The following is a 25,220-nucleotide window of genomic DNA, read 5'->3' on the forward strand; positions in this document are numbered from 1 at the left end:
CCCTTACCCTTCTACAAATTTTATTGAAAAGGCAATAGCTCAACAATTCCTGTGTTGGAGGAACTTGTGCTCTTTTCCTCAGGATGACTGTATGTTACAGATATTTTGTGGCTACTTAAAGTCCCAGTCAGCTCCTTTCAGACTGCTTTTCAAGAAGTTAAATGTCAATTCTCGCATTGGTCCTCATAAGAGATTCCGGGGAGCTGAATCTCTGTTACTCAGAAGACAATACGTGTTTGGGGATCTTGGCGGCATAAGCCTCCTGGGTCCTCCCACACAGCCAGCTCTAGAGCCCTTTTGATGATATTGCCTCGGCACACGAAGTGCAGCTTTCACAGCCCACTCTCTATCCTGGAGTCAAAGTTTCAGATCCTATTACAGGTATTTGAGCTAACCACTCCTCTATTTCCAATTCCAGTTGGATATGTGCTTTAAAATGCAAAAAATCAAGTTTTTAAGTCTAGAAGCATTCTTTTTTGCTCCCTGTTCTTATTTCTGCAGCTGTGACCTCCTGCTTTGCTACTTCTGTCTTTGGAAACACCCTCTTTTGCCAGGGAAATAAAAAAATACCACCTACGTGAATGTGCTATAGGAAGTGGAGTGGAGTCTGAAAATAAGATCTATATTTTGTATAAGAAATGGGAAAGTCAAGTTGTCATACAAATTACACTCTTCCATTTGTATCCCCTAGGTATGGCTTTAGACTTCTCTACTCTCCAGGATTAATTTTTTTTTTTCCCAAATGCACTGTACTGCATATGGTAGATACTCTTCCTATTCTTTACACTGAGGCTGAATTACCCAATAGCAATTTGATTGCAGAAGGGAATACACAAGAGCCAAATTTGGTTCTCTTAAGCAAGTAATATAAATACAATTATGTTGCTTTTACTTGAGCTTCCTTACCCAAGAACAGCAGAAAGCTCCCGGAAGTAAGAAGTGAAGATGCGTTGAAGTTACTCCAACAGCCAGAGCCTCTTGCGTTGCTTCCTTACTCTCCCCACACCTGAAGCAAATGTTGCTGTAGCTCTGCAGCGCACCTGTGCTACCTCTAGCTTTGACTAGTTCAAACATGATTTACAGATGGGCTTTAGAGCATGGCAACAAAAGTATTATCCACCATAGTCTTCCGCAGCTACTTAGTATCGCATCAAAGGCTGAACCACATTTGGAAAGCTGGCAAGAGCTAAAATACTAATTGCTGAACCTAAATCAAGTCTTCCAGAAGAGAAATACAGGCTTTCTGCTTTACTAATGATTTCTTTTTGATAGGTTAAAAAAAAAAAAAAAAGCTAGCGATAGAAGATAGACCAATTATATGTATTCTTCCTGATTAGTTGAAAATTATTGCCAACTCTTTTAAAACACTTGGGACTTTGTATTTATGCAAACTTTTCATTGAGAGGAGCACTGGCATTCACTTTCTGTCTCTATATCCATGTCTTGAAAAACTTGCCAGGCTGTACATAGAAAAAAAACCCCAATCCATAATTGGAGGCAAAAGCATGTAGAATTCTTGCTACAATTCTATTTTATACACACAGCTTTCAGTTACAGTTATTTTATGCATTTACAGTGTCTTCCATCTCAAGGCACCCAAACAAAGGGGTGATGTAGCTTGTGTTGGGTAATGATTTTTCATCCCTTCCTCTTTTGCTCTGCAGACACAGACTCAGTTATTCAGAACAGAAAAGGACGATCCTTCTCCAATGAACTGCACAAATGATCAGATGGACAATCAAGTCTGACTTGAATCAATATATTCATTTATGAAGTGTATGGAATGAATGGATAACCAAAAGGTGTACAAAACTACTTTTATCCAAAAGCCAATCCCCCTCTCCTTTATTTTTTTTTTTTTCTTTTTCCCCCTTCTTCCCCTTTTTATTGTTGTTGGTTGTTTGGGAGATTTTGTGGAGTTGTAAAAGATAGATAGCAAACAACTTTTATCAATGGTCCTGTTACTTTGGTAACAAAAAATTAGAAGAAAAGACCACATTATTGGCAGTCACTAGGTGAGGATTAATGCAAAGAAAAGTTTTCTAGTTCAGAGTTCAAGTGGGCCATAAAAGGACTCTGACACCTGATTTAAGCGATATTTAAATCTAAGACCAGAGGATCTTTTCCATGCTACTTTAAGAAGCACGAAAAACAATGACACAGTGCAGCTGCAGAAAGGTGCAGGCACAGATATTACAAAGCTAAATCATACAATACTGATAATATGTATTTACATAGAAATGAAAGCCAATGTATTCTGTTATCTAAACTAGATGCATACATATAAATGCTGCCTAAAAAGTGATACGGGGTATCACCTTAAAGCTTCTCAATGGTTTCATGAAATATAACAGTTAATATTTATACCTCTCCTCAGTTTCTTTTCCCCAGGAAAATTGCCAGCAGCCTGGTGCCCATTTTGCCACTCCCCTGAATTGCCCTTCTTCCTCTTTCAGAAAGCCACAATGAAATGATTAAATTAAATGGGAAGAATATAAGTCTTTGCTTCATGGCAGTTTACTTAGGTTCTGTCTGGGTTCCAGAGAAGTTATAATGGATCAAAGGAACCAATTAAGTTTTATAAAGAAAGCTATTCAAATCTTACAGTAATGCTGACATAATTCAGACAGACAGTATTTCATAAGTGTCACAACTTAGATCACTTCTTTTTTCCTGCAGGTTAGTTTTTATTCTCAGAAACGTTACAAACAATCTGTGATCTACTAAAAGTAGAACCTAAAATTATAGACAGATTTACTTGAGGAAAGCAGAATAAATGCAGGGTTATGAGGCCTGGGCTTTGTCTGTGTCCGTCATCGTCTAGCCAGGCCAGCGCAGCCGTTGGGAGTTTTGGTGGTTTTTAAGTTTTAACATATCACAAGCCTAGCCCATTACCTCGTCATGTGTTTCGGTGTAAGCAAATACTAACAAGTCCAATACTTTGACTAAGAGGAATTTTAAGAAACCTCTTGTAGGCCCGTTTTCTTAGCTCTTTCAACTGCTGCTGGTAGGAGAGCTGGTGCGTGATCTTCCAAACCTGTATCTTAGGAAATATATTTTGTGTTTCTACAGATTTAGTTTGAAGATGAGCAAATGCCCTCATGGTCCAGGACTCTTGCTGTCATATCCAAAGCAGAAATATGTTCCTGCTCTATTAAATGACCACCCACACCTACTCCCTGCACATGGCAGGATTTGGTGTCTCTTGAATGAACACAAGTGCAATACCCTAGAAGGATCGCAGGAATCTGGAAATCAATATTTACATCTCATCCAGCTAACAGCCAACCAAGCAAACATTTTAAAGGGATCAGCTTGCTCCCGTAGGTTTCTCTTGCCAGCCTAGGTGTTCCAGGTTTCTAAACCTGGTTCTGATTGTAGCAGGGGAGTCAGAGCCTATATTTCCTCACACTAAGCCAGCCTGCTAGGCAACTATTTGTGTGTAATCATTAGGGCTGTGGATACCTGTGGTTGCACAGAAAGCAAAGGAACTATTGTACAGTCATTGCATCCTGAAAATGGGGGATTAGTAAGAGCTCTTAAGAGGGTTTGAGCATCAGTGGTCCTTGAAGTACAGAGGTGTTCTTATAACCATCTTTCTCCAACATACGTTGCAACTGAAATTAATAGAGTAATAGATTAATTCCTCTAACAGACCCAACCTGGGAAAAAAAAAATCCTTAAGTCTACGTGGAAACCAGATTACTGAATTGTTATTTTATAATTTATCTCAAGCAGATTGTGAGGTTTTAGGTTTACTTGCTCAGATCACACTTCAAGCTGTGCTGTATCACAACTGATTAAGAGGGTGGCTTTAAATGTAGATAAAACTATCCAAAAGCTGAAGTCACAGAATGAAATTCCAGCCTGTCATTTAGTATATGGAAATAATTTATTTTCCTCACTATATTGAGCTTAATAAAAGTTTTTGTCTTCCCATAAGTGCAGGAACCAAGGCCCTAAGTGCATTGCAAGGGGCCCGTTCTGGGCAGACGATGTATTGTTTCTACCTCTGACAGCGACCTTAGCTTTGCCTCTTTTAAACTTTGGCAGCCATCGCAGAGGCTTCTGTGCCAAGAAGGCATTACTGAATGTAAATGATATAAACAAAACTGTCTCAGACTTAAAGTTCTATTTAACCCAAAATGGACATTTCTTAGCAAAACCTTTCATCACACAAGAGCTGCACAGGAGGTAAATGCTTTCCTAAGTGCGTCTTGAACAGGCACATATCTGTTTCCGGGTGTTATTTTTCTTATGTTTGGAGTGTCAAAAGACCCACCAAATGAGAGGAAACCCGACTCTTGTTTTTCAAACTGCAGGTCAGATTGAGACAAGATTTCCTGCAGGAAACAGAGATGTTAACAGAAGGTGCAGGGGTCAAAACATGTCCATCCGTTTCTCCCCTCGCTTTATGCTATACAACCTTCATAACCTCCTCCGCCTAGTCCGAGAACCCTGTCTCGACAAAATAGGCTTGTTTTTTGACAATGTGAGGAGGCTGTGGGTTTGAAGTAGCTGGCAGAGGCCCTCCCTGTGGCCTTCCCTCAGAAAGGTCAGGGAGGCTGGCAGCCTGCAGCCTGGGGGAGAGTCAGCTGCAGGCAGTCCAGGGACAGGCCGAGGAATGAAGGCTCCTGTGGGGATGTGTTAAAGTAATTTGCAATGTGAATGGTCTCCGTTGTCCCTAATATAGTGCTCATGTGTTAGAGCTTCTCTTTAACATAAGCGGGCAGTTGTTTAGCGTTCAGCAGGCGAAAAGGATCCCTGCAGAGCTTGGTGCAAGATTCAGAAAGTTCCTCCAAGACTGTGCACCTCTGACCAGAGGAAATCTTTGTCCTCTCCTTTCCCACCTTTCCACCTCTGCCATTAAAGGCTTTTTGTGAGGTCCCCGCACATTGTGTAAAACAAGCGTCCTCACTGACGTCCACAGTAAACCTTTCCCTGAGGCTGAAACAAGGAGGATCACACCACCGGCAGAGAGCTAAGAGGCCTACCTGAGCTTCAGCAAGCCTGAAGATGGTGACTGAGCAACTTCTTAACTGTCAATGTTTTGTTACTTCTACACCACTGTATAGTAGATGGGGAGCAGCATATTTTTAAGATCTAAAGATCTGAGAAACTCATTGAAAGCTTTGGATCAAAATATTAAAGATCAGCAGATTTAAAGCAAGGCAAGATGGTGGCATGCATTGGTCTTCAACCTTGCTGTGAATGAAGGCACGCCAGTCATACACAGAGGAGCGTGTTGCACCCACTTGTTCTGCAGAGTCTCAGCAGTGATGAGGAATTACAACCTGAGAAGCCACAACCAGCCGAGCTGTCAGATCTGAAATAACTAGATTAGATAGAGCTACCCGCTGGATTAAAGATTGATCACCCTACCATTGACTCGCTTCACAACTACTGGCAAGTCATGCCACATTTGTAGTTTTCTCCTTAAGATACTGTTTCTGCAAAAGGAAAGTCCTAGTGCCATCTATCTGAAAATATTTAGAAGTAGACATTAGTGTTAGCAGTTTAATAAAAGCGTGTATTTATCTAAATCCCGCTACAGAAGAAGGATGAATTAAGGTATACTTGGCTAATCTAACTAGCCAGGAATGTATTAATTAAGGTTTACTTAATCTATATTTATCTGTGTTTTTAGATGAGGAACCTGAGTACTTCATATTTAACTAAAGTCAGCCCAAAGACCAGATTTTTTGACAGCTAACTTAAACATTGACTTCAGAAGGAAACAGAAGCCCAAGTCTTCTTTTCTTACTCCAGGCAAAGATTTTCTTCACTGAGTGATGAGCTTCGCTTGCAGTTGTCCAATGATAAAATGTTACTGAGTAAACTCTTAAACTGTTTTTCTGTAAAAGTATCTGTAATTTATCAGAGGAGCTAAAGTAGATATAAGCCATACAGGAGCAGTTTTAGAGGTTTTCCAGTTCAGCCTTGGTAATTAAACTTCTCTGTTTCTTCTGGCTCAAATTAATACAACTAAATTTATGACAGTATTTTCATTTAATCCCTCTGTTTTCAGAAGGCTTTGGGGTTGGCCATAAACATTGATTCTGCACTGGATGTTTAGTTTGGGGACAAAACCAGGAAACTGTTTTGACCACTTACAAAGAGCTGAAGCACAGAAAACTTGACAGATTTGAAGTGCTCTTTTCCACACGTGATCGTCTTCAGGTGCAACTCTTGTGCTTTCACACATGTTGCATGGCCCCTCAGATAAATCCCATGTCAGAAGCAAGTCTTGGGCCACTAGCAGAGAAGACAAATATAGGTCCCCAACTTAAGTTTTGTATATTAGCACATACAGGCCACTGAATTACTGTTTGGGTAGCTTGAGATTTCCCTCTCCTCCAACATGAAAATAGCAATTGAGTGAAGCAATGATTTGTCTGTCCTACTGTTTTATCCGTGACACAGCACGAGGATGTACTCGGTTCTTATATTCATGAAAATCCAAGCTGATAACTTAAGCACCTTCTGACATTTCAGTGCAGGGCTAATAATTAGCATGGCTAGTCTGGTTACCATCATACATGCTTCATAGACTAGAGAATGTTTATAATTTACAGTATATGAAAACCTTACTTTTTCCACACTGATGATAGGGCAACCCAACTCCTTTTTCCAACAAACTTCAAACAGCTATGGTGCCTGCTGACTTAAACTTAACTCTGGAACCTAAGACTGCTTTATTTTTGTTTGATTTATTAGATTGGCAACATAGTAAAGCAAAAATAAGTCATCAAAAATTCTTTGCTCATCACTTTTCAGTTACAGACTATTTCATGTAGTGGAAGAATTGACGACTAGACTATGTTATAGGAATATTGAAATGCTACAGTACCTCACTTCAGTATGTGCAAGTAAAACAAACGTGGAGAGAACCACTAGCACAAATCATACTAGCTTATAGCTCGAGCAGGTTCTTTCACAAGTCCTTTAGAGATACTTTTAAACAACTGTAAATAGGGAAGAATTTTTTAGTATTGGACTGTTGTGAGGTTTTTTCATTTGTTTGGTTTGTGTTTGGTTTTGGTTTTTTTTTTACTTTTTTTTTAATGTTAACCCACTGGATTTCAGGTGGAATAGTCACAATAATGTTGCCACATCCAAAGGAAATTATCCTGCTAAGGTGGAGTAGTCGCCTCTACCAACTTCAGTGTTAGATCCCTTAACTAGCAGGAGCAAAGAAGGATATCTGTGACAAGGGATACTATGCACAGAATCCAACAGTGTGGGAACATTACATGGCTTCTCCTATCCAGTTTTAGCTATTGCACTAACAGCAGATGACTTCAAAGGGGGCAAGAAGGTGCATTTTCTTCATGCTCATTTCGCTGGTTTAAATATTTCTTTCTCTCTACGATATTGTGTAGGGGTACCAGTGTAGTTTGGTTTTTATTTGGGTTTTTTTTTGGGGGGGGAGCAGTGGTTTTTCAAAGTATAGTTTTTAAATTAAAAAAAAAACCAAACAACCCCAAGAGCACAAAACAAATGTACTAGCCAGATGCAGCCTGTCAACCACTTCAACCAGTGCAGGTCATTCTAGCTTCAGGTAACTGGTGGATCTGTACCCCTTTATCACTGCCTTAAGGGTCCAGCAGCCACAAACCAAACTTAGGGCAGAAACTGAATTTTCCAGATATGCCTCTACATTTCCCATCCCATGCCTAAAAACTTTGCTTCTTAGCTCCTATAAGTCCTAATAACAAGATGCTGTTCCCACATAAACAGGTTGCCATCACTTATTCATATCAGCTGTTCTGGAAGATAGGTAATCCTATCACCTTTGGGCAGAATTAAGCGTTGTCATAATCGAGATGCTGTCATGCTATCTGTGCTTTCTGCTCCCCCGTAAAAATACCTTTACAGTTAAAGCAGTAGCCATACTAGTAGGAAGTTTGGAAAGTAAGACTTGCCACCTATTTGTTCAAATCTTTCGTTGCGTATTCATAACAGTACCATTGTCTTTATTTTCAACATTATACCATTGCTAAAAAAGAAGCTGAAGAGATAAATTCTGTTTCAGTGTTTCCTTATCCACGTCTTGGCACATCAGTCCCAAAAGTTGTCTCTGAAAGGCAGGGACCAGCCAAGGGAATCAAAAGCATTTGCCAGATCATTCACTTAACTAGGAATTTCTTAGAGGTGAGTTAGATGCTGGGACTCTTGAGTCACTCACATATGTTACCCAACTGGAAATCAGAGTAATGAAGCTATAGAAGACAATAGCTTCCTTTTTCACACAGGACCACACTGCAACCTTACAGATTACGTGTCCTTTAACTAGAAACACTTAGCAAACAAATAACAAAGGAAGCCTTACTACCCAACACCACCAACAGATACAGTTTAAAGATCTACTGAGCAGAGAGGTTACCTTTGGAAAGTACACCACCAGATTTTTCAGTTTGGTTCACATTCAACTAAGTCAACAAGTTTCATAGGAAGAAAAAACAAACAAACTTACATTATCAGCTCAAACTTTCCACCAAGCCAGTTCTTAAGTTTTACTACCATATTCCCCATCCTCCCAGTACAGCAAGATAAAGAAATCCTGAATTCATTGCAGCTGGCCTGATGAGCCTTGTAATTAGGACTCGCAGTGTGGTCTTTTGGCTTCTTGAGAGCACTAACCCCTTCACTGCCAAATCCTTTCTATCCTGTTATAGCTCAAAAAGAGACTCTATTTGAAAGGTGTTATTTGTTGTCTACTTTTTTAAAGAAATAGACTGGCTTTGCTAATGGCACACTCTGAATGCAAAGCAGCCATTGCTTTTGGTGGAATTCATCAGAGGAGCAGGCTCCCTGCCACCTCCCAGATGTGTACCAATACACTCAAGACCAGAATGAGTCAGAATGCATTTCCTTCTTCCTGTTTTCCTTCCTACTGTCATCTGTGTGAGACCATCAACATTCTCCCTGTCACTCTGATCATCCCCTGGACATTCTCTTTGAGTATGAAGCTAATTCAAAGTTTTTGTTCAAAACCCTTCTTAAAAATCCCCTTTGCGGCAGTGCAAACACTTAGTAAGGGCTGAATTGCTGATTTGCTCAATTAAGTGCCCCAGACAAAAACACCCCAAACCCACCCTGTTTTATGTATCTCAGCAATATTGATTCACCCCTTGTCTTCTACAAAGACAAAATGGACTAAATCACCATTTGCTTTCATCACATTCATTACATGTTCCTGAGCTTTCGCTACTTGATCCAGGGGCCAGGATGAACTTTCCCACCACCCTTATTGTATAACTTGGCTTTTTGGAAAGGCTTTTTTCCTCATCTCCTTCTGAAGAACTGGAGATTTCCACAGCTAGCAACAGGATGTAGCACCGTTTGTGCTGGTGCTCTTTATAGCACCTTTCAAGTGCCAGATTGATGTGTTTTTCACATTGGCTCGGAGTTAAACTGATTTAAGACCATTTTCCAGGTCAGATTGGCAGGAACTGCTGAAGTGTTTTGCCTTACTCTGCACCAGAAGGGATGGGCTGCATCTTGGGATCTTCTAGGAATTTTCCTTAACGAATTCATTGTTCTTTGAAGCACCAGTGATGTTGGCAATGTCCATCTCCTTTACTGTCATCTTCTGGGATGTTATATTTGTGTCTTTTCCTTTTTTAACACTGGGCCTCAAGATAATTATAGGGAAGTTTGTTTCATGGTGGCGTGCGTAGACTGGATGTTTCGGCGTGTCCAACTTTGGCACGTATCGCACAAATGCCCTGCCAGCTGAACCAGGTGGCCACTTTCAGAGCCATGTGTCATGCTTCGGCCACAAAGCCATTGGTGGCTGCTAAGATTATGATTTAGTGTCAGTACAGCCTATAGTGCGATGGAATCCTGGCCTTTGACAAGGCTTCTGGCTGCCGTGGTTGAAACAAACAAAAGTTTGTAAATGTTTGCTGAGTAAGTGGGCAAAACTGTAGTCATTGCAACCCTTACGTTTCTGTATTGACCTAAAATGTGCCAAGAAGGGTTGATGGAGGAGTGAATTACATAATATCCAGTCGTGGTGCCAGATTGCTCCCTTATAATGGGAGTAATAGCCCAGCGTAAAAGATACGTAATCGCCATTGTGAGCCATATGTCCAATTCAAAGCCCACTGAAGGCAGCAGATAGATATGTTTTGTTTTGTTTTGTCACTGGGTTGGCCCTGGGGGCAGAAATAGCAGCCTCCTGATGGGCAAGAGTTATACATTCTACATCACCAGGGGACATTCCAGATTTCTGCAATGGGTAAAGAATTTGGGATTTCACACATTTTGTGTGTCCATACACCCACCCTTCTATAAAAGTCAGATAATATGGAATTTGCAAAGTTACTGATGGGTGTAATGCATGTGAAGTGCTTTAAGAATCTCTTGGCAAGAGGGGCTCTTAAAAAGAAAGATTTTGTGTTATTCCAAGTGTATGTAAGAGAAAGTGGCTCCTAGGGAGACAAGAACTTCTTGAAGACCCTTAATTAATACTATTTTGGCATCCGTAGCACTTCCCCTTCCTTTTAACAATTTGTTGCCAAGAATTTCTCATTCCAATAGTGTCCAATAAATCCTAGAAAATAAATTCCAGTGACCGTTGGAGGTATCTTTGGTTGCTTGATGGCTAGAGCAGCTAAAACCTTTTCATTAGCTTTTGAAATAGCTTTTTCTTTCAAAATGTATGGATTTAACCCCTGAAACAAAGTGGCTGATTCTCCTCTCAGCAGCCAGAACATCTTGCACCAGCATAGAACTATGCCATGCTGCAGGTGAAATGATGGGCGTTTCAGTGCCAGGACAGGTGTGAAGTCCCCCATGAGATCAGACTCTACTCTGTGGCCCTTTGCATTGATCCTGCTGCCGTGCACCAGCTTCAGCTTTGTAAGAGGGGTCAGTGGAGCTCAGCACGTTGTGTTTGACTATAGTGAGGGTGGGTGAAGCGGATTATCTGTATGGCGGTGGTCTGCCACTGAGGCTGAATTTTTATTTACAGTATACACCATCTGCTGTGGGATGGGATTCAGTGGTAGTTGGGACTCATCCAGGTAATTGTGCCTAAAGCTTCAATATGATTCTTTTGGTATGTGACTGTCACCCAGAAAATGAACTTAACTGTGCAGACATCCTGAATGTTTGAGATCTCCGAGATAAGTGTAATTCCATTTCAGATTTATTTCACAAACTCTCTAAATCAATTTCAGTGCATGTCTTCACTATGTATATAACATATATAAACATATGAAAACATATATGACATACATAAAGACTCCATTGAAATACTTGGATTTAATAGCAACTGAAAAACAAGGTCTCCACAGAGGCACAGATTGGACCTCTTCTTACGTTACTTTCCCATAAGCCAGCAGTAATTCTCTGATGCCAGGAGAATTACATGAGCATAGCATTATTGTGAGGTGTATCAGACCTAACATAGAAACACCCTGTGAAATGTCCCCCATCAATTCAGGGTGGAGAGGACTGTCAATAGTTGGTCCTGTTTCTACAGTGATTCATTATTATGTTACTTTTTTTTTTTAAGTTGTTACTTACTTTTTAAACTCCTACCATGCAGTTTCTTTTGAGCCTTAACACATTAAAGTGAATGAATCCTTGTTATCTCCATTACAGAGATTAGCTATTTAGGTGATTATGAGTTTCCTGCTGTTCTAAACTACTGAATGGCAAATTAGGAGCTCCTGATTTTGATTTGCGGATTGAGAGAGTGAAGATTGTATTGAGGTGAAGTACAAAAACTAGGTATTTACTGTTTATCAGGAAATGTTTAAATCACAGCAAGTTTCCCCTTAGAAAATCCAAGACAGATGTAGATCTGAATGTTTCTTGTTATTGTTTGAACACATGACTCTATGTTGACTGTCTCATTAACTAGACTGGAAATTAAAAATTACTTTACTTTTTTTGTGTGTGTGTTCTTTTCCTTTCCCTGACTTCAGTATTGTTTATGTAGGTAGTTCTGGACACAAAACCATTCCCTTTTGTGGGTTGTTCTTTCAGCTTTTTGCCTGCATATTCTAACCGTACCATGAATGTGGTATGATCAAACACAAGAAAGCAATCATTGCTTGGTGGAAAGGTTGGAACTAAGTGAACCATGGCAAGCTCAATAGTTTCCTCAGCAGTGGGGTGGCCAGCTCCATTGCACAGCCTTCATGAAACCTCTTTATTAATGGCCTGTATATTACTCTCCTCAAATATGCAGCCATGTTCTTAATGAAATAAAAAAAAAATTTAAAATCACATTTTTTCTGCTATTTTTATGCTTCCCCTACTCAGATCAGTCTCAGAACAATACTTAATAGAGTACTATGTTTCATGTGACTTTTTTCTTTTCTTTTGCAGGCTCTGAACAGCAGTCTGTACAAGAGTGCATCGCCTTATGGCTCTCTTAATAACATTGTGGATGGGCTAAGCTCCCTCACTGAGCATTTCTCTGACCTATCCCTTTCTTCAGAAGCCAGAAAACCCAGCAAGAGGCCACCTCCTAACTACCTGTGCCACCTCTGCTTTAACAAGGGACACTACATCAAAGACTGCCCACAGGTAAGGAATATACAATATTCTGGAAAAATCTTCATGCAAATTCTGACCATTCCTTGACTTAGTAACACCGAATTTGACTGAAATAATTCTTTAGAGTGAGTAGCACTGAAGAAATATCTTGAGAAAGTGCCAAGCCAGCCATGTGTTCTTTTAATCTATTCTTTATCACAATGCTGATGGAAAAAAATATGCTATTTCATTTGCCTAATAAGCATTACAAAAGATATTAATCTAGGCACATGAATAAGTAGATTTTGGAAACTTTAAAAATGGCTACTATGTAATTTTCTATCAAAGAGAGTGTGTAAAATACGTTTTCAACCAGCACCCTGTATAGTCAGTTTAGTAATGGCACTTAATAAAAATATAACAAGTTACATATGCTAAAGGAGAAGTAATTGTTACACTGGGTAAGAACTTTGAATCAGTGTTGCAGTAACACAAGCTCCAAGTATTTCTGGTGCAAAATGTCTTTCATCTCATAGAAGAGGTTTGCTGTACTTGGCAAGATGTGATGGTCTTGGACTCCTAGAACTTTTTTGTAGTGGCAAAGCTGGCAATATTTATTTCCTTAGAAAAGAGGTATAAACCAGTGTGCACTAAAACCAGTCACCAATCTGCAAATTTTTTTTCTGAGGCTCCAAGCCACAGTGTGCAAGGTTTCTCCATCCTCTCAAGTTTCAGCTGGATGCAGTCGTGTTGCTGGCTTAAACTTTCACAACTCTAACAATACTCTGTGTAGAGTCCCAAAGAAATTGAAGTGCTGCCAATACTCTGGAAATACAGATGTGGACATTACCAGCATCCACTTCACTACAACTTTAACCTCCTACCCTCTTAATGTGTGACTTTCAGCAGAATTAATCTGCATAAAATTAGCTGCAGTTAATTTGCATTTGAGGATGTCAGACATATATAAGCCAAAACACAGGTGAAAAAGCATCTGCCAGCTGAGCAAGGTCAGCATGAAATCCAGTCTAATGTCAGATGAGCTTTAATTGAGTGTATTCCTCCTGCTGTTATGTGTAGACTAAACTGTTTTCTTCATGGACTTTAGATGTATATCTTTCTTTAATTCTAATGAAAGCTGTGGAATTAAAGTACATCTGCAGTCTTAGGTGTGGCACTTGAAAATATTTTTACTTCATATTATTTCAATATACATTGAGTGACAGTTTTCTTTAGGAAAAAACCTGAAATTTTCTTTGCTAGGAGATCAAAAATACTCTGGTTTGTATACTTCTGTGTTTAATGTACTCAGTTTAGCATGTTACAGCAAAACGTAGAGATAGGACAGTGTAATACCATACATTACTTAACAAGGGAATTAAAACTACAACTACTAAATATGCGGCAGAGTAAAAGAGTGCTGCACTGGGGTAGGTAGATGTCTGTGCCACGCTGTGTAAGAAACCAAATGAATGCAACAGGTGTCTCGATGATCAATATGTGCAAGCTGCAGCTCACACAGATGGTCCCAAGTGAATGTGTCAGTATTGGAGCAGTAATGCATTGTTTATTTCATAGGTATTTTTACAGTTTGAGGCACTAGGGATTAATAAACAGTTAATGAAAATTGAAGACATACCCATATAAATCCAGGAGATGCAAACAAATTAAGAGTCCTTTAGGAAGATTAATTCACTTGAAGTGCACATCCTGTGTAATTTTTTTTTAAGATTTCACTGGTAATGTCTTCAGTTTCTCTGTGAACCAGGAAATGAAAAGACTTCCTACAGCGCATACTCTGTGGCTGGCCTATGAGCTAGTGAGTGAAGGAACACAGGATCAGGAGGCGTCTGCTTGTTCACTCATGCAGTCTTCTACAGTTACAGGCAGCCGTATCATACAGCCCCTTTTGTAAACTGATCAAGTTTTAGTTGGGAAGTATTTCAGTATTTTGCCCTCGCTACTGCTGATGTGGGAAGCTGCTCCAGAACCTTAGTCCTCTCCTAATTAGAAATCTTCCAATTTCCAGGATAAGTGTAACTCATGGCCACTTTATAGTCATTTGTTCTCCTGCCAGCATTGTCCTCCACTGAAATAGCTCTTCTCCCTCCCTGGTGTTTATCTCGGGATGTATTAATAGACTGCAATCGTATCCTCTCTCAGCATTCATTCTGTAGGACTAACCGAGCCAGGTTTTCTCAGTCTCCTCACAAAAAGTAGATGGACTCTCTATTCCCCAGTCCTTCTCATGGCTGTCCTCTTGTGCTTTTCATCCCCTTGCACATGTGTGACTACATGTATGTATGGCATCCCAGAACAGATCTCATCAGTGCCTTTTGCTGTGTATGCATGTATCTTTTTCTATAGATCAAAGTTTATGTTTCTTAAGGAACAGATGATACGAAATTAGTTCTGCTTTATTGGAGATCTCTAACACAAGCAAGTGTTTTATGGTCTAGTCAGTATGTAAGTGCTTTCTTGAAAAAGAGCAGACTTAAGTGTTCACAGAAACTTAAGCACTTCCCTTATGTTATCTAAATTTGAGGACAGATCTACGGGGGATGACCCTGTGTGCTCAAGTTATGTTCAAAACGTTGAAAACATTATGCACGAAAAGGGACCACCAACGGCAGGATCAGGCCTTTGTCTGAAAGACCCCATTTGTTACCACTGCTTTTGACAATAACTGATTTCTTAATTTGAACATTATATGCATTACTTAATAGCTTAGATTTTGATGCTTAGTTTTGCTAGTGCTGTCAAAAATGAAAGTTGTTTTGCAAATCCTATCAAAAAAGGGCTGTAGCTATGCATTTTTAAAGTACTTAAATTTGGATAGAGAAAAGAGATAAACTAATCTGATTTGGACAAAATGCATATCAGTAAATCATACGGTACTTTTATTTTCTTTTTATGTGACTGCCTAATAAGAAACAGATTTTGAAATCGTTTTTTTTAATGGAGTTTTTCCTGCATAACAAAGAAATTGTGTAACAACTTTGAGGCTTTATATCCTCCCTTAATTCTGCTCGTTATAAACACTGTAAAGACGTGTGTTCTTTTTCTGTTGCTGTAAAAGTTGATAGTATACCATACTGATGAAAATACATGTATCGGTTCAGATTTATATCTTAAGTGATGATTATATTCTAGGAAGTTAAATAATTATAAACAAAAAAGGCTAGCTTTAGTATTTGAGTACCTCAGGTATCTGCAGTTTGTCCAATATCCTGTCCAAAATTATCTGTTTGGGAATTGAAATGGGATTTAGCAAACTTCTATTATTTTAGCACGTAGTTTGTGTGATCTGTAGTGATAAACTACCAGAAATGAGAGCAATGTTATGGCTGCAATTCATCATTTCCAATTTGCCTACATTTGCAAAAACGGTTTGTTGCAATTATTATGTCTATAAAAAACACAGCACTTTTAATCTTTAGTGCCATCTTTATAGCATATCTACATTTTCTCTGAACTAATTTTTGAGTTTCAGTGGCTTAGGCGATAACATCTTACTCATACCTCTCTGATGTTCTTTCACATACAGAACTCCTATTGACTTGAATGAACTGAAAAATGTCTAGAGAATAAAGGTTAAAAGCAGTGCTCTTAAACTTAATGTAGTGATGCTCTTAAATTGTCATTGACAGTGCCATCAAATATACAAAATATTTCTCTTTAAATAGCAAGGAAGGTGAGGAATGAGAGTACTTCTCTGGTTTACTAGTGGTTAGTTTTGTGATATATAAATATATACGTATATAGACTTATCAAAACTTTGTTTACTTATTTGTATACTCAAAGGTACTGTGCCAACGTACATCTTGCATATGCATGATAGCCATAGGTTTTCTTCCCCTTGCCAGGGCAAATAATGATGAGTTCTGGGCCAGTAATAGTTAAGATATATGATTCTTTATGACATTTATTTATCTAGCAGATATAGAAACTCATAGAACACCTTTTTCAAAAAGTTACATTGTCTCTTTTCACCCATTATGCCTGTAGTTTATATTTTGAAATCCTACAAAATATAAAAAGTGGGTTCGTTTGTACTATGCATGGCCTATACAAAATGAATCTTGTTCCTTTACAGTATAGGGATGTTACTGACGTTACCACCCTTCCATGATGTCGTCACCCTAAAATCAGACCTATCATACAGGTTTAATATGCGGAAAGAACAGGTAATAGGGTATGGTGTTAGATACAGTATATATGGACATTTGTGAATAAAACACCTAGTTCGGGTTCTAAGAAGTTGCTGAGTGATTGAACCTTTGCCATGGTTCAAAATCTTCTTTGGAAAGGAAATATGTGGACACAGATCCTAGATCTCATTTATTGCATATGTCATTCCTCTTGTTAATTTGGGCAGTAACGGTTTAACAGCAAAGGCAGCAACGAAGTTTGTACTTGTAGAGGTCCAAGCTCAGAGCTCCGGCAAAGCATCTCTGTATTCAAAGTTTCCAAACTGACCTACCTTGTGTTTCTGTCAAGCACCGGTTCCATCCACAGGTCTCTCTGTCCTAACTTTATTCAAGTACTGTCAAATCCTTTTGTGAAAATATGTGCAGGCCTAGTCACTCGAAAAATACATGGCTCCAGCCATGCTTTTCTGAATGCTGCACAAGGAGACTGGTCTGATCGCTGTGCCAGTACCAGGCTCTCTGAAAAAATCTTCCTGACAATTCCTGTAAATTTCTACACAGGCAAGGAAGTCTCACATCATGGAGACTTGGTGGGAAAAAAAAAACAAAACAAATGGGCAAATATCTCCATTCTGCAGTCAAATCCCTGGTGCACTGCAACTATTTAGTCCAGTCCCTGGGAGATACAGAACTGTTACACAGTGTGTTTTCCAATTTTACACTATACTCATAGAAATGCATGTGCGTGCTCACAGAAGTACAGACATATTACCACAGACGTAAATGTAATGGTAAACAATATTAGCCTCATTTTGCACTGCATTTTTAAATCTGTGAATGAAATGTATGGCATGATCCACATTAATGAGGCCAACAGTGGGAGTCTTTCCATTGCCAACAGTGATCTTTGAAGCAGATCCTGTAAAACTAAAGTACCTTGAGAACACATATTCAAGGCAGTGGGAGTAGTAGGTAATTACTGTGGCTGCTTGAGTTTGCATAGATTTGCTTTTGTGGTTTCATGCAGGATGTGGAAGAAATCAGTGTCAAGCTGAGTTTAGTCCTTTCTTCTTAGTCCATAGCTTGGTCTGCCAGATCATGCTGCCCTGAAGCTGTCCCTCCCTGTGGTCAGATACAGTGGATCTTTGGCAGTAGAGTTGGCTCAGCAGGCAGCTATTTGGCTGCAAGATTGCAGCAACTTTCATGCCTGAAACATTAATCTGATTTGTCTTGTGCCTTATGGTTGTGCAAGGATCTCAAATGTCTGCAATATTCAAGGAGTCCACAGCTGTGCTTTCTCCAGGTACCAAAGGCTGGCTAAGATGGCAGTGAGGAACAAGCTGCCATCTTTACAAAGACAGATTTTACCTTTCTGGTTTTTAGCTTAGAGATCTTAATATTCGAAAAAAGCAAAACAAACAGAAAACAAACATAAACCTCTTGAAGTTTATTTTTTAAGTGGAAGATGAGGTTTCAGAAATCTCTGGAATTAAAGGAGGTCATACACTTTGAAAAATTTTAGAATTTGCTTTGAAAATAATAATTTTTGACTGTTGCTACATTTTACAGTAGTCTTTTGGGTATCGGGTGATGGCTTCCAAATAAACACATCTTTTCTCCATTGAACTGAGTGAAATATCAGTATTGCTATTCAGTTATATGATGAGGGGGCTCTCAGGAATCTGAAACCCTGTATGGCTCAGCTTTGCAGGTTCCACCATAGTTTTTGATTGGAGTGTACTTGCTGGCATTTGGTCTGGTGCTGTACAGGTCTCTCTTGTTCATGCTTTAATTCTGTTGGCTTAGAGAGTTATTACTGACCTGACAGTGGAATCCCTGATATGAGTAAAGCAGTATTTGAATCACCAAAATTAGTATTCCTCTTATACAGTTAAAGATGAAAATATGGGAGACATAATAAAAGAAAACAACAGCTAAACTCATCTCTGGTGCAGTAGCACTGATTTTAGTAAGACCAGTACTGTGAGAGAAGCTGTATGCCTGTCTTACAAAGAAGAAAAAGCTGTTAAACTCTGCTATATGTTTTCAAACTGCACGTGGCACTCTAGGAAACAAATCTGTATATATCCAGTCCCTTGGTTCTCTAGCTTTGAAATACATTTTGATACATTAACCCATTTTGTGTAGTGCATTCTTCACCTAAATATATCTCTATAAGAAATAGTAATTCTTAGGTGTTCATTCTGTAAATACCTATGCACATACTAAACTTCCACATTATGACATACTGGAACAATTTGAGGCTCTCGAAAGTCTTGTTTATACACAACATACTACTTTCATTTATTCATATTTTTCCACTCAGAACCTGCATAAAATTATTTTAGATGATTTGGACTTTGATATCAAATATACTACAGAATTTATTGCGGGTTTTAGTTTTTTTTTTTTCTCACATGCTTGAACTTAGCCCTGCCAAGTTTTCTCAGAGTTTCTGAGATTAGCTGGATATATTTTCTCACATAATTTCTACTTTTATTATGAACACTTGCAGAAATCTTGTAACGAAGGTATGGTGGGCTGTAATTTTGTCTTATCCATTTTACCTCTGGAAATATAAGCTGTTTAAGAGTCTGAAACATCAGAAAATACCCATTGTGCTCTGTTTTGGAAATTCTGAATACGCTATGCATATCATGGATTTAAACTATTTATCAGAGAGGCAGCTCTATATAAGTAGAGGGAATCCAAAGAGCCCTGCTTTGAGAGCATGCTCCCAAAGTACTAGTTTTAAAACTGTGGCTATAATATGTGGCATTTATGTCCAGTTGTTTGATAAACTGGTTGCTTGGAAAGAAGATACTGAATCCTAACATACCAGAATAAGAGCAGTTAGATAGTGAAAAAGAAAACAGAAATATCTAGTGAACTGTGTCTGTGCCCCTTTCCTGTCTAGCACACCACTCAATATTACATTCCCAAAAGTCTGGAAGACCAGCCAAAACCAAACTCCTCCTTCAGCACCATCACTAAGTCATTATTACTGTGGTTCAGTCTTTATTACTGATACAAGTTCAAACTTTTTTTTTCCGTGGGAAATGCAATGTAAACAGATGTGATAAAGGCAAATAATCTCAGAGGGCATGCTTGCTTGGTCTTTGCAGTGACCCTGGAGTGGAATCTCATGTCCTGCGTGATGGTTACCAATGGACTGTGTGACAGAATTTGATTTCATTTCATTGAGGTTTTCCAACTTCTTTTTATTTACTTTTGAATCTGATTTGCATATTTACTATTTAGATAATTTCAAGCTGGTTGCTCACTGGCAACAAGGTGGATATCAGGAAAAGAGTACTGTTTAAATGTAAACCCTTATGGATAACCTGGCATTTAAACTGAATAAGGTTTCAGCACTGGTAAAGCCTCATCTGGGTCCAGGTTGAGCACAGTAATTCAGGGAAGACTGGAGAGGAGAAAAATTGATTTAGTGTCCCCGAAATATGACTTCTGTTGAAAGACTGAAGAACCAGTGTTGCTTGCTCCCACAAAAAGACTCCTTAATAATTTGCAAATATGTAGAAAACCTTGCATGAAGGGCACAGTTTGTTTTCCAGATCCACAGCTAAAGAGTCCAGAGTACCAGACTTCAACTAGGCTGCTCTTTGTAACTGTGAGACATTGAAATAGGGTGCCTGGGAAGGCTCCTGATCATTGGAAGACTTTCAGAACAGTATAGATAAACATATATCAGGATTTTCGTGGGTGATCCTGTGCAGGGACAAGTGAGAGAACATCCCAAAGCATCTCCCAGCCTTATGTTTCTACTATTGTATCTCTGTGTACTAATAATACAACTCATTATCTTAAATGTACATAATTTATATTTAAAAACCATGCCCAACAGACCAGATCCAAATCCTGTGCAAGCCACTGAGAGACTTTTATAAACTCCTTTGAAGTAGACTGAACATAGCTATTGCATTGGTTTAAATCTGAACTCTGTTTACTAACAATCTGGTATTTGCTTAGTTTGCAGTAAAACTCCTGATAAACTGTAATTAAGTGCTTAGCTTGGAAATGAATACTGCAAGCATTCCTCCTGAGAGGGAAAGTAAGGTCTGGTTTCCAGCCCTCCACAAGCCGATTTATAGATAAGGTAGAGAGAACTACCAGGTCAAAACTGCACTAGTTCATCAATTCCTCATTTGCACTGATAAGAAAGGAGTAACGGAAGATTAAGTGAGTCGTGTTTTCTCACTTTGTAAAAGTATTTTGGTTTAGTGTGAAATATAGGTTGTGGAAATGCCATCCATGCTTGGAAGCGTTCAAGATTTGACTGGACAAAGCCCTAGGAAACCTGACCTGAACTCAGAGTTGGTCCTGCTTTGAGGAGGAGGTTGGACTTGGTGACCTCCCAACCTCCCTTCCAAATTTAATGATACTGTGATTCTATGATAATTAACTATATTTTCATGCTCTGCAATAAGAGATCACTGATTGTTTTTCAAGATGTCTGTATCTCCCAGCTCTAACATCTACCACAATCCTTCCTCACTGTGCTTTTAAATAAAACACTCTTGCAAAATACAATACTGCTGAAACATGAAAGTTGAAGCAAACAGGCATTGATTACAACAATAATTCTCTATTATTAAACAAATAGAGAAAACAGAAGACCCTAAACCTCGGAAGTAACACCTGTCAAAATGTCCGTGCACAAACACTTCCTGTAAAATTGTAGCTTCATTTAATCTATATTTAGAAAGTCAATCAAATAACTTCTTTTCAAAAGGAGTTTTTCTCTATGAAAATGTCTGTTTCAACAAGGTGTTCAGCTGAAAAAGCAAAAGAGGTTGAAGTGGACATCTGAAGTGGAAGAAACCACTTTGCAATGGTTTTAATTTGTTTTGCAAGAGTTTGTTTTGCGATGTTTCATAAACTTCATTTACCCAAATGAACGTTTATATCTTGGTATTTCTGGTTTGAAATTCTGAAAATTTTCACGTCTGCCAAATGTATCAATGTTTCAACTCTCCTTCCCAGTTTTAAGAGAAACTCGTTTCCCTATTTCTCAAAAACGAAAATGCATTTTCTGATAATCCCCATGCCCAATTAAAGAAGGCCTACAAGGTCTGAGCAGAGGCTGGGATGGTGTCAGATAAACAGGGCACGCTCTGGCTGTTGAAGAGAAAGTGACTGTCAGAGAAGTGAACTGCCTTGTCTCTCCCTCCTTTTTCCTTTTAACTTACTGTACAGAGGAAGAAGCTGGCAAACACATAACAAAAGCAGCGAAGAACGAGAGCAAATTGCTAAAGGCAGAGCAGCGGTTTCTGCTGGCAACAGCTAGCAGTGGCAGCTCAGCTTCTTGCTTTTCTGATTGTCCCAGGACAGTCTGTAAATTGTGAGGACACAAATCCAACCCAGGGGGCCCCTCTCATTTTCCTGCTGTCAAGATGTACCTCTCAGTCCTGCCTTTCCCTCCTGTTGTGTCACTTCCCTCAAGAAATTAAGATACTAAGTGGAAATCGATTCCTCTTCCATTGCCCTGGAATAGCACAAGTATTGGTGTTATTCTTCTGTATCTGGCTTATGTCAATAAATGTAAAAGAAGCCTTATGTATTTCAACATGGCCCCTTTTATAGCTATAAAAAGGTCTACTATGAGATGTGAACAGAGTTTCTCAGGTAACTGATGCCCATCTATGCCTTGTGGGATTTTATATACCCTTCAGACTGGCTGAGCGAGTTAGATCAGAAGCAGGAGAGAAGGCAGCACTGCATGGATCAGGAACACAAGTCTTTGTGCTATACTGATGCATGGATGTCAGCCTCATGGACATCAAGCTCGGTGTAAGCCTACTGTAAACTTCGTTCCTTAACATTTTGTATTTTACACTAGAAATGACCTGTCACGTTACTGATAGAAGACTTATTTAAGGAGACATTTCCAAGGTTTGTAGGAGCTTGTTTTTTAAGAGAAAAATTCTTCCGCATTTCCTTCATGGGGCAGAAAAGCTAAAACGTTGGTGTAGTAATTAGAGAAAACAAAGAATAAGAATTTCATTTCAGACCCTGGTTGTGTCAAATTATTAGCTAAGGCAATAAAACCGATAGGCACTTAAGTTGAAACATTTGGGGATTTTAGCAGCAACAGCAGACATTTTTGAAATGACAGAATCTTGATGCCTAATTCATCCTCAGATTTGTGTCTGTTTTTCCACAAGATACTTGCTACTCTCTGTTTCCAACTCATTCCCTGACTGTGCAGAAACATGCATAGGAGTACAGCAGCACCTCTTTGAGATCTTTTGTATTACTAACCCAGTAAACAATTCCTTTTTCATTCTGCAAAGAGCGAGCACATTTCAACTCGACTTAGACGTAGTCTCAAGTTGTAATTTTGGACATGCGTTCAGAATAACACCGAACATTTCTCACGTTCAAGGGTTTCATATACAAAATACTGGTTTCAAGTCCGTTTCTAATTTTAACCCACATTGCAGGTGTGCAACTATAGATAAAACTGTGCAACAGCCCAGACAAATCAATACTTTCACCTGAGCCAGGCTACCCACACCACCTGGCAGCCAAGAACACCCAGGCCAAGTGCACACTTAGCCCTCCCAAACACTGCCCCATGGGTCTTACATGGGTGAGGAAAGGAGACCCTCAGAAGGCTTCACAAGAGCAGAGATAACATCTGAGATGGTTTTATATAGCAGTCACTCCTAAACACCTGATTACACAGTAGAGGAAATTAGAAGAGCAAAAAGGGGGGGAGAGGAAGGCTCCTTTCAAAGAAATGGCAAACAAAAAGAGCTTTACTAGAAGATCAAAGGAGAGTCATCATTAAAGTAGAAAGATGGCTTCAGTTTAAATAGTTTTAAAAACCAAAACTTAATATTAGTCATTCCAGACCTGCATTTTTTATTTCTTAATGCAACTTGGAGCTCTGATACTTAAAGCATATTTCTGTAAATTCTGGTTAAGAAGGTTTAATAGATTAGAGCTAAATGACAAAACTGCACTGCTGTTTTCATCATTTTTAGCAAGAATCATGAAAAATTCCTCCTGTAATGTCAGGTGTCCCCAGGCCAGATTCTCTGTACACTTTACATGAGGGCAAACCACCACCAAAATGGTTGCGCTGGCTTTTGTGCTGTACTTGCCACTTCTCAAAGTATTTATGCAAAACATGAAAAAGTGGAGAATCAAGCCCAGGAATTTTCAGCTTTCCTTGAAAATGGTTACTTATATAAATTTAGGGGTTCATTCCTATCCTAAGATTGTTACATGGCTGTGACAGGTGAAATACATATCCACCTGCATTTCACCCGTCACAGGCATATAACTTTCTCAGGATAGGTGTTATCCGTATCTCCTGAAATAGCAGAATGCTGTTACACATACAAAACTAACCATACTCCAATTTTAGAGTGTGCTAGTCATTTTTGCATTAGTGACCAAAGTTTCTATCAGTTTTCTGCTAATCTAAGTATATTACACAGTTGTATCTTACATGATGTAATGTGGACATCAAATGTGTAGGCTGAAGCTCTGAAGAGGGGACAGAGGCCTGTTTCAATGATGTATGAAGCTCTTGAGCTGACTTGTAGGGGAGTGTGAAGGCCTGACTTCCACGTTCAGCTTTTCTCTAGTATCTGTAATCACTCTGCCCTCTCAGCTTTTCACTGTTTTGTAATTTTGTTTGATTCCTTATCCTAGACCCATCTGATCTTCTAAAACATGACCAAAAGCTTGTCAATCCCTCTTCTTCTGTGTGACTCAGTCACAAATGATACTTTGAGTCTGTTCATCTCTGCTTAGTGCCCTTAGAAGACAAGGATCTCTGACTAGATAGCATGGCACTCATGGTCTGAGAGCCAGAGGTCCTTGTGCACTGGCAAGAGCGAGGAAGGATAAGGTGGGCTGTAAAGATGGGTGTTGTACGTATGCCTGCAACCATCAGCCTTAGCAAAGATGATGAGATCTAACAGTCATCCAGAGGTTGCTGGCATAACACCACGTACAGGACTGACAGACAGTTACTGCTTGTTTTACTATTTCTGTTGTTCAGTAATTAAAGCTATGGTAATTAATAACAGTCTGACTTTTAGGCTACTGCTAACACTCTTGTTAAACTTTAAAAAATTGTCTCTCTCGCTGGTATCATTTACAGCAGTCTCCTGAGCAGCAAGTCTTAACTGTAATTTTATGGTTGGTTTGTGGTAAATTATTTCATTGCATACTATACTGAATCTGTATAAATGGAAGACAGGTGACACTTACTATAAACCTGAAAAGTGGTGGTATTAAAGTGAAACTATTGGAAAGGCTTTTTTTTTAAAAAATAATGTTGACATATATAAATAACACAATGCTCTCCTCTATAGCTGCTTGAGGCACAATATACCCAATATTAGTGTAAGTGGGTACAGCTAATAAGGGTTGTACTGTTTATGCTGAGCTCACAATGTGACTCACATTTTGTGTTTGTTTGCAAAGTTGGAGAGGAGAATGGGACATTTTTTTTTTAGCGTTAACATAATTTTAACTCTCATCTGCTTTCTTCTGAGCTCCCATTCTTGATTCAGCACGCATGAGTCTGCT

The 25,220-nt window shown here is 39.1% G+C and overlaps 1 protein-coding gene across 1 annotated transcript in view; it reads left to right on the forward strand.

Moving 5' to 3' along the window:
- Positions 1-25,220, forward strand: part of ZCCHC24 (zinc finger CCHC-type containing 24) — a 124,088-nt gene that overhangs the window by 5,493 nt on the left and 93,375 nt on the right. Inside the window, exon 2 of the mRNA XM_052798682.1 lies at positions 12,349-12,549. Within this exon, the coding sequence (XP_052654642.1) occupies positions 12,349-12,549 (201 nt within the window). The remainder of the gene's footprint in view (positions 1-12,348; positions 12,550-25,220) is intronic.

This window comes from Harpia harpyja, chromosome 10 (genome assembly GCF_026419915.1).
Source record: "Harpia harpyja isolate bHarHar1 chromosome 10, bHarHar1 primary haplotype, whole genome shotgun sequence".
In the NCBI taxonomy this organism is placed as follows: Eukaryota; Metazoa; Chordata; class Aves; order Accipitriformes; family Accipitridae; genus Harpia; species Harpia harpyja.